The sequence below is a fragment of the Carlito syrichta genome, unplaced genomic scaffold (assembly GCF_000164805.1).
Source record: "Carlito syrichta isolate Samal-C Ts95f unplaced genomic scaffold, Tarsius_syrichta-2.0.1 Scaffold312120, whole genome shotgun sequence".
NCBI classification, from domain to species: domain Eukaryota; kingdom Metazoa; phylum Chordata; class Mammalia; order Primates; family Tarsiidae; genus Carlito; species Carlito syrichta.
Window position 1 is genome coordinate 178,151 of NW_007256216.1, and position 10,011 is coordinate 188,161.

Sequence of the window (10,011 nt, forward strand, 5' to 3'; positions counted from 1 at the left end):
GCCGGGCATGGTAGTGCATGCTTGTAATTCTGGCTACTCGGAAGGCTGAGATGGAAGGATCGCTGGAGCCCAGCAGGTCGAGACTGCGGTGGCTGGGAGCGGCCACTGCACTCCAGTCTGGGCGACAGAGTGAGACTCCAACTCAAAAAAAAAAAAAAAAAAGGAATGAATGGCTGATACACGCAATAACAGGTAAATTCTGAAAGCATTATGGTAAGTGAAAGAAGCTAGATACAAAAGTACATTTATTGTATGCTTCCATTTATATGAAATTTTGATAAAGATAAAAACTTGTCATAATAGAAAACAGATCAATGGTTGCCAGGATATTGGGGGGAGAGGATTGACTACAAGGGGGAATTTACAGGGAGATTCTACAATTGACTACAAGGAGAATTTAGAGGGGTCATGGAATTGCACGCTGTTTTGATTCATTGATAAAAACTCATCAGATTGTTCACTTAGAATCAGTGAATTTATTCATTTTTGAGTTGGAGTCTCATTCTATTGCCCAGGTTGGAGTGCAGTGGTACACTCATGGCCACCCCAACATTGACCTGCTGGGCTCAGGTGATCTTTCCACTTCAGCCTTCCAAGTAGCTGGAACTATAGATGCATGCCACCACACCTGGCTACTTTTTGTGTTTTATTATAGAGACAAGGTCTCACCAAGTTGTCCAGGTTGATCTTGAACCCTCAGCCTCCCAAAGTGCTGGAATTACAGGCTGAGCCACCACACCTGACCTGAAAAATAAATTTTTTTTTTTTTGAGTCAGAGTCTTACTTTGTTATCCAGGTTGGAGTGCAGTGTCACACTCACGGCCACTATAACCTCAACCTGCTGGACTCAGGGGACCCTTCCACCTCAGCCTTCCAAGTAGCTGGAACCACAGGCATGTGCCACCATGCCCGACTAATTTTTAAAAAATTTATTGTAGAGATGAGGTCTCGCTTGCAAGTTGTCCAGGCTAAAAATTAATTTCTAATGGAGATTTATAAACCTTTCTCAGAATTTGACATTTTAGGATTCTCTATATTTTTCTGTGTCAAACATTCCATAATAAAATATTTAAAAGATCATGCTAAAATAATCAATAGCTATGCTTTATTTCAATAAGATCCTTTATTTTGACACAGACTCATTCAGTTGCAATTATTTTGACACAGACTCATTCAATTGCAATGAAAAATAAGCTGGGTATGGTGGGTCAAGTCTGTAATCCCAGCACTTTGGGAGTTGGCCAAGGCAAGAGAATTGCCAGAGCCCAGGGGTTTGAGATCAGCCTGGGCAACTTGGTGAGACCTTGTCTCTACAATATATCAAAAAATTAACTGGGTGTGGTAGTGCGCACCTGTAGTTCCAGCTACTTGGAAGGCTGAGGCAGAAGGATTACCTGAGCCCAGCAGGTTGACACTAGGGTGGCTAAGAGCGTGCCACTGCACTCCAGCCTGGTGAGTGATAGAGTGAGACTCTGGCTCAAAAAAAACCCCAAAAGGTAAATAGTTATGCTGTATTACAACTGAATATTATGAAAACTTTTTCATTTTCATGGATCTTTTAAATACAAATATTATTGACTCAGTGAATTATGTATTATATGTTTTTGCACTTGGTTCAATCTTTAGGTGTCAGAAAAATCTAATGATTTCCAAGTATAAATTGTACATTTCCAGCTGGTTTGCCAAGATTGAGTAACTATGATACAATAAAGTGAGATATTGGGCAAATACGTTAAGTAGTTCCATAAGTATAAAAGAGTACATCTTCGTCAAAGCAATACAGGTTGGCCCAGCATTTTGGGAAGCAGAGGCGAGAAGATTGCTTGAGCCCAGGAGTTCGAGACTAGGCTAGGTAACTTGGTGAGGCCTTGTATCTACAATAAATCAAAAATTGACTGGGCATGGTGGCATGCATCTGTTGTTCCAGCTACTTAGAAGACTGGGGTAGAAGGATCGCCTCAGCCCAGCAGATAGAGGCCATTGCTCTTTAGCCTGGGCAACAGAGTGAGGCTCCAACTCAAAAAAAAAAAAGGCAATGTAGGTTGGGTTGTTGGATTTTGAGGAAGAATTTCTTTGAAGAGTTGTTTTGAAGAGCTCCAAGTAGGAGTGGTGGAGGTTTTTGCCTCTTTTATCAAGCCTAGTGAAATGTTTCAGCGGGACCCAGGAGAGCTTGATGGAGGTCCAGTGCACTAAGAGGGGGACATAGTAAACTGATGTCTTGCCTCCCGACCAGGAAGTCTTGAGGACAAGATATCTGCTACCCAGCTGTTGGTGACAGCAAAAGCACAGCTGATGTCTTGGGATCCTTGTGTAATCCTAGGGTTTGTTAGTGTGTGCCCATTGGCAGACGGGTCAAGAAAGAGCGAGTAGGGGAAGGAAGAAAGAGAAGGAAGAGAGGAGGGAGCACAAAAGTGAAAATGAGTGTGCTCAGGGGTTGTGTGTGTCAGGATTGCATTCTCTTAGATACTCAAGAGTTGTGCAGCTATCACCACAATAATTTTTAGACTCTAAAAGTAAATAAACCCTGCACCCTTTAGCTATTACCTCCCAATTCCCTCTCCAGCTATAGGCAACTACTAATCACTTTCTGTCTCTTAAGATATACCAATTCTGGGCATTTCATATAAATGGAATCACAAAAGATATATGGTTCTTTGTGACTGGTTTCTTTTACTTAAGATAATATTTTCAGTGTTCAACCATGTTGTAGCATGTATTAATACTTAATTCCTATTTATGCCAAATATTATATTGTTTGTTTATACCATATTTTTTTAATGCATTTACCTGTTGATGGACATCTGGGTTGTTTCTACTTTGGCTATTCAGAATAATGCAGCTGTGAACATTCAGGTACAAGTTTTTGTGTGGACACGTTTTCAATTCTTTTGTTTTTAAATGTAGGAGTAGAATTGCTGGTTATGTAGTGACTCTCTGTTTAACCTTCTGAGGAACTACAGGCTGTTTTCCAAAGTGTCTACAATTTTAAATTCCCACCAGCAGTATATAAGGGTTCCAATTTCTCCATATCCTTGCCTGTACTTTTTTTGTTTTTGTTTTAGTTGGAGTTTCACTCTGCCACCCAGGCTGGAGTGCAGTGACATGCTCATGGCCACCACAACCTCGGCCTGCTGGGTGATCCTTCTGCTTCTGCTTTCCAAATAGCTGGAACTACAGGCACACTCTACCATGCCCTACTTATTTTTTTGATTTATTGTAGAGATGAGGTCTCACCAAGTTGTCCAGGCAGGTCTCAAACCTCTTAGCTCAGGCAGTCCTCTCGCCTTGTCCTCTCAAAGTGCTGGGATTAAAGGCTTGAGCTGCCACGCCCGGTTTGCCAGTACTTTTTTTTTTTTGAGTTGGAGTCTCACTCTGTCGCCCAGACTGGAGTGCAGTAGCCGCTCCCGGCCACCGCAGCCTCGACCTGCTGGGCTCCGGCGATCCTTCCGCCTCAGCCTTCCAAGTAGCCAGAATTACAGGCATGCGCTACCGCGCCCGGCTGATTTTTTGATTTATTGTAGAGATGAGGTCTCGCTGCCCAGGCGGGTCTCGAACCCGCGGGCTCAGGCAATCCACTCACCTCAGCCTCCCAAAGGCACGGGATTACAGGCTGAGCCACCGAGCCCGGCTGCCAATACTTTTTATACAACACTTGTTGTTACCCGTATTTTTAATTGTAGCCATCCTAGTGGATACGAAGTGCTATCCTGTTGTGGTTTTGATTTGCATTTCCTGGTGGCTAACGACATTGAACATTGTTTCATGTGCTTATTGGACATTTGTATATCTTCTTTGGGGACATATCTGTTCATATCTTTTGCCTATTTTAAAAATTAGGTTATTTGTTTTGTGATTGCCTTTTGCTTTTTGACTAGGATTTTTTTTTTTTTTTTTAGTGGTTCTGGTTTTGTCTCCTCTCTTTTTCAGATAGAGGAAGTGAAGCGACGACAGTATTCCCTTGCATTCAGTTCAGCGGGAGCCCAAGCTCAGACCTATCATGTCAGCTTTGAGACTTTGGCTGAGTACCAGAGATGGCAACGGCAAGCGTCCAAGGTGATTAGCGATCAAACATCCTGATAAGGCGATGAGAATGGAAAATCCCAGTAGAAATGTATTTTGAAAGTGAACTTACTCCTAAGAGAGTGGATTACAATTTTTAATTGCCTTTTTAGGCCTTTCTGAGTATACAAGGGGGTCCAAAAAAACCTAGAATTTAGTTATTAAAAATTGTGTATTTATTCTTAGATGTTTAAAGTACTGTCCATTTGATTCAACACACCTATTGAGGCTCTTTTACCACTGCTCAAAGCAGTTTTGTTTTGTTTTGTTTTTTGAGTTAGAGTCTCACTCTGTTGCCCAGGCTGGAGTGCAGTGGCACATTCATGACCATTGCATCCTTGACTTGGTGAGTTCAGGCAATCCTTCTGCCTCAGCCTTCCAAGTAGTTGGAACTACAGGCATGCATCATCATGCCCAGCTATTTTTAAAAAATTTATTGTAGAGACAAAGTCTCACCATGTTGCCCAGGCTGGTCTTGAACCCATGGACCCAGGCAGTCCGCTCGCTTCCACCTCCCAAAGTGCTGGGATTACAGGCGTGAGCTGCCATGCCTGGCCTCAAAACAGTTTTTAAACTTGTTAGTTTTGATGCCTTTTAGTGCTTCTGCCAATTTTTGTTTCACCTCTTCCACATCAGTAAAATGTTTCCTTTTGAGGAGTTTTTTCATCTGAGAAAACAAACAAAAAAAGTCACTTGGAGAGAGAGTGGGTGAATAGAGAGGGTGGGGCACAAGGGTCACGAATTTTTGGTCAAAAATTGCTGAATACTCAGCACAGTGTGGGTAGGTGTGTTATCCTGGTGGAAGAACCAGTCACCTGTTTGCTACAACTCAGTACGTTTCTTCCACAAATTGTGACACAACCTTGTCAAAACTTCCAGATAAAAATTTTGATTGACCATTTGATCTGAAGGAACAAATTTTGAGTATACTACCAGGGATCTGCCCTCTAAAAGATAATTCCATATTTTTTGTGTCTCCCCTCATATAATGAATAAAATCATGGAATTCCATCAGTTCCTTAATGTATTATTTATATTTGCATAGTACAAAATGCTGTCAAGAGTGTTTTTAGGTGCATTTACCTGTGTACCATCTCTTAGGGATTTGAAAGGAATGAAGACCTAATGAAATTTGACCCTTGAAGGAACTGAGTCACAATGAGACCTAAATGACTTTCCCTTGGCCAAAGTAATCAGCAGTGTATGAATTCATTCCCTAACATATAGCCTAGTGTGTCCTGGTCTGTATATATTTAGAATAGCATTGATGAACTGCTTCAAATGTGAACTTATTGATGCAACAGTGACCTGTAATTCTGTTACCATTATTTCTATATGCTGAGGACTATTAGCCTTTCAGCATAATTTTTACTTTTTAGCCTTTTAATGTGAACTACGGTAAAGAGATATTGTGATTTCTAAATTCCTTGTTCTTCTAGCCATCTTTGCTGAATTTTGCGTAAGATTGTTATAGTATAATGACATGCCACCAAAACGTGAATGACTCTTCTAGTGATATGTTGTTTATTTATTTAGATCCATTTTCACAACCCATGTTTTTTAGCATACTCTTATAGAAATATAATCCCTGCTTTGGTTTTACTGAATTTTTTTGTTGTTGTGTTGACTATAAAATCTTCTCTGATTAAAACTGGATTCACTTTTTTGTGTTTGTATGTTGGAGTCTCACTGTTGTCACCCATGCTGTAGTGTGGTGGCATGCTCACAGCCACCGCAGCCTTGACCTGCCAGACTTAGGTGATCCTTCTGCCTCAGTCTTCCAAGTAGCTGGAACTACAGATGCATGCCACCACATCCGGCTAGTTTTTGTGATTTACTGCAGAGATGAGGTCTCACCAGGTTACCCAGGCTGATGTTGAATCTCTGGGCTCCCTAAGTGCTGGGATTATAGGCTGAGCCACAGCACCTGATCGGGATTCACTTTTAAGTAGCTATTGCATTCTTCTGCCCTTTTAAAGAGAAGCTAGTATTTGTTTGTGCCATCTTTTGCGCATGTTCAGCATTGTGCTGTATGCTTGATTATTTAATGATATCCTCACAACACATGAAGAAATTGTGCTAATAAGTAGCAAAGACAGGCCGGGTGCAGTGTCTCATGCCTATAATTCCAGTATTTTGGGAGGTGGAGGTGAGAGGATTGCCTGAGCCCACCGGTTCAGCCCAGGCAACTTGGCAAGACCTCATCTCTACAGTTAATCAAAAAATTAGCCGGGTGTAGTGGCGTGTGCCTGTAGTTCCAGCTACTTGGAAGACTGAGGCAGAAGGATCACCTGAGTCCAGCAGGTTGAGGCTGCGGTGGCCGTGAGTATGCCACTGCACTCCAGTCTGGGTGAGAGTGAGACTCCAACTCAATAAACAAAAATAAGTATCAGAAACTGTGGCTACAAATGGCCATGTCTTTTCATATCACACTGTCTTTTTTAAAAGTTTTTTAATAGTTATTTTCAGTCATCTTAAGATTACTTCTTGCATAAAGTATTAACTTTCCATCTTTATGATTTTTTTTATCCTTATAGAGGCTTTTTAACTTACACATTTGTTTTTCAAGCAGCTTATGATTTTAGGTAAAAGTAAAAATTAACTGGTTTTTGTAAATGAGTAATTAGCTCTCATTATCTTTTTTGCTTTTCTAGCTTTCTCATTAGTGCCTTTTTGTCTAAATGCTATTTCATTCTGCAATAGGTGATGGACATTCAGTACAAGCTCAGAAAGTTTTTTTCTTTACCCTTATTCAATAGGTGGTGTCCCAGCGAATCAGTACAGTGGATCTCTCATGCTACAGCCTCGAGGAGGTTCCTGAGCATCTCTTCTACAGTCAAGATATCACCTACCTCAACTTACGACACAACTTCATGCAATTAGAAAGACCAGGGGGCCTTGACACGCTATACAAGTATGTGAAGAATGGGTTTACAAACTAACTTGGTAAAACCAAATGGTAATCAATATCTTAGTGGTTTATACCTGTAAGTGAGCATAACACCATTTTCCTCCTCCCTTTTGAAGAAGAAATAAATTTTTTTTTTATTGGAGTCTCACTCTTGCTCAGGCACGCTCACGGCCACCGCAGCCTCAACCTGCTGTGCTCAGTTGATCCTTCCGCCTCAGCCTTCCAAGTAGCTGGAACTACTGGCACACCCAGTTAATTTTTTTTTTTTAATTGTAGAGTTGAGGTCTTACCAAGATGCCCAGGCTGGTCTCAAGCCTGTGGCCTCAGGTAGTCTTCTCACCTTGGCCTCCCAAAGTGCTGGGATTATAGGCGCGAGCCACTGCCCCTGGCCAGAAATAAAATTTTTTGTTCACGCAATTCTTCTACCTGCCCTTTCTCTTCATAGATACAAGATTGATGCACATGTTTTCTTATGGAGGCTGCAATGAGCTATTATTAATCTGGATAATCTTTGTTTGTTTGGTTTTTTTTGAGTTGGAGTCTTACTCTATTGTCTAGGTTGGAGGGCAGTGGCATGCTCATGGCCACCACAGCCTTGGCCTGCTGGGCTCAGGCAATCCTTCCACCTCAGTCTTCCAAGTAGCTGGGACTACAGGCGTGCGTCACCACACCTGGCTAATTTTTTGATTTATTGTTGAGATGAGGTCTTGCCAAGTTGCCCAGTCTGGTCTCAAACCTATGAGCTCAGGCAATCCTCTCACCTCGGCCTCCCAAAGTGCTGGAATTATAGGCGTGAGCCACCACACCAGGCCAGGATAGTCTTTGTGTATAAATCAATGACAATAATGCATGATCTGTAACCAGGCTAAATCAAGAGATTCAGTATATGGGAATTTGGGAATTAGAAGTATCACATTTAAATGACTTAAAGTAGATAAGGTTAATTTCTTTCTTTTTTTTTTTTTTTGAGTAGGAGTCTCACTCTATCACCCATGCTAGAGTGCAGTAGTACACCCGTGACTCACTACAGCTTTGACCTCCTGGGCTCAGGAGATCCTTCTGCCTCAGCCTTCCATGTGGCCTGAACCACAGGTGTGCGCTACCACAACTGGCTAAGTTTTTGATTTATTGTAGAGATGAGGCCTCACCAAGTTGCCCAGGCTGGTCTTGAATCCCTGGGCTCAGGCAGTCCTCTCGCCTTTGCCTCCCAAAATGCTGGGATTACAGATATAAGCCACCATGCCAGGCTGATAGGGCTAATTTCAAGAATTTCACTCACAGAGACAAGGCTTTATCTTTCCTTTGTACCTTCTTCTGATAACTCTTGGGCCTTTTGTCAAGTATGGAATCACTCTCTTAATAAAGGACCACTTTACCTCTACCAGACTATGAATATTTTTCTTTTTTATTTTATTTTAAAGATGTGGGGTACGACTTAGGATTAGGTATACAAGTAGTCATCGTACAGGTGAAGTTTTGGCCTCCCTTTTGTCCCCACTTTGCATGGTTTGAGATCAGTTACTTGGGCCGGGCTTGGTGGCTCAGCTTGTAATCCCAGCACTTTGGGAGGCCGCAGTGAGTAGATTGCCTGAGCCTGTGGGTGCGAGACCAGCAACTTGGCGGGACCTCGTCTCTACAGTATATAAAAAATTAGCTGGGCATTGTAGTGTGTACCTGTAGTTCCGGTTACTTGGAAGGCTGAGGCGAAAGGATCACTGGAGCCCAGCAGGTTGACGCTGGGGTGGCCGTGAGCATGCCACTGCACTCCAGCCTGGCGACAGAGTGAGACTCCAGCTCAAAAAAAAAAAAAAAGAGATCAGTTACCCTTATTGATATTATGTGCCCTACCCCTCCCCTGGCAGTTTCTGTCTATTACCAATCTCTTTCTTTTATGATATTATGGTAAATGTTCAGGGTCCGCTTATGTGTGAGAACATGTGATACTTAGTTCTTTGCTTCTGTGTAAATCACCGAGTATTATAGACTCTAAATCTATCCATGTTGCTGTGAAGTCTATCATTTTGTTCTTCTTTATGACTGTGTAATATTCCTTTGTGTATATGTACCACATTTTTTTATCCAGTCCAGTTTTAATGAGCAGCACAGTTGGTTCCATGTTTTTGCTATTGTGCTGCAGTAAACATGTGTGTGCAGTATAAATATTTTTCTATCTCCTTTGTTAAAATAGGTCCCAATTCCTAGCCTCCACCCATCCCATCTCACTTTTCTACTTAAAAATGGATGGCAGTGAATAAATATGTGTTGTAAGTAATTGTCAATTGTCTGTGCGTCTGGTGGGGAAGAGAGAAGTTAGCAATTAAAGCATTCAAAGTGATTTAAATTACGTGGAGGTTAAAAAGATAATATACATTAAAATGATATATTTTACATGCTTTAATAGCTAACAGTTCTAGAGTATTTTCTAATAAATGTGGTTTTTATCTCATTTGATGTTATGCTTTTGAACATTTTCAAGTATAACCTATTTAGTGATGAGATATTTTAATAACACTGGCATATAAAGATGAAAATAAGCTATAATTTTAAGAAAGTTGATTTCTAGCTTTTCTGGGATTGCCTGAGCTCAGGGGTTTGAGACTAGCCTGAACAACTTGGTGAGATCTTGTTTCTATAATAAATCAAAAAAATTAGCCAGGCGTGGTGGCATACACCTGTGCTCCAGCTTACTTAGAAGGCTGAGGCAGAAAGATCGACTGAGCCTAGCAGGTCGAGGCTGTGGTGGGCATGAATGTGCCACTGCACTCCAGCATGGGCAACCGAGTGAGACTCCAAGTCAAAAAAAACAAATAAAAAAAGAATGAGGTACCAAGGATCCCAATCTAGAAACAGATGATACAGATCATCAACACAAAGAATAGCACCTTTGCCTTGCCATTTTGTACTTGTATAACTGTGAAGTATAATGCTCCCAAGTAGAGTTACCAGACTGATTCCTGTGGATCCATTTTATAATGATACTATCTATGGGCAAGACAGTATAGATACTTTTACTTTCTTTTCTTTTTTTTTTTTTTTTTTTT

General features: G+C 41.4%; 1 protein-coding gene across 2 annotated transcripts in view; it reads left to right on the forward strand.

The window, feature by feature from the left end:
* The window catches only part of PHLPP2 (PH domain and leucine rich repeat protein phosphatase 2), an 80,353-nt gene that overhangs the window by 39,669 nt on the left and 30,673 nt on the right, over positions 1-10,011 (forward strand). For both annotated transcript variants that reach the window (XM_008069569.2, XM_008069570.2), the window contains exons 4-5: positions 3,928-4,053; positions 6,819-6,973. In XM_008069569.2, the coding sequence (XP_008067760.1) occupies positions 3,928-4,053; positions 6,819-6,973 (281 nt within the window). The remainder of the gene's footprint in view (positions 1-3,927; positions 4,054-6,818; positions 6,974-10,011) is intronic.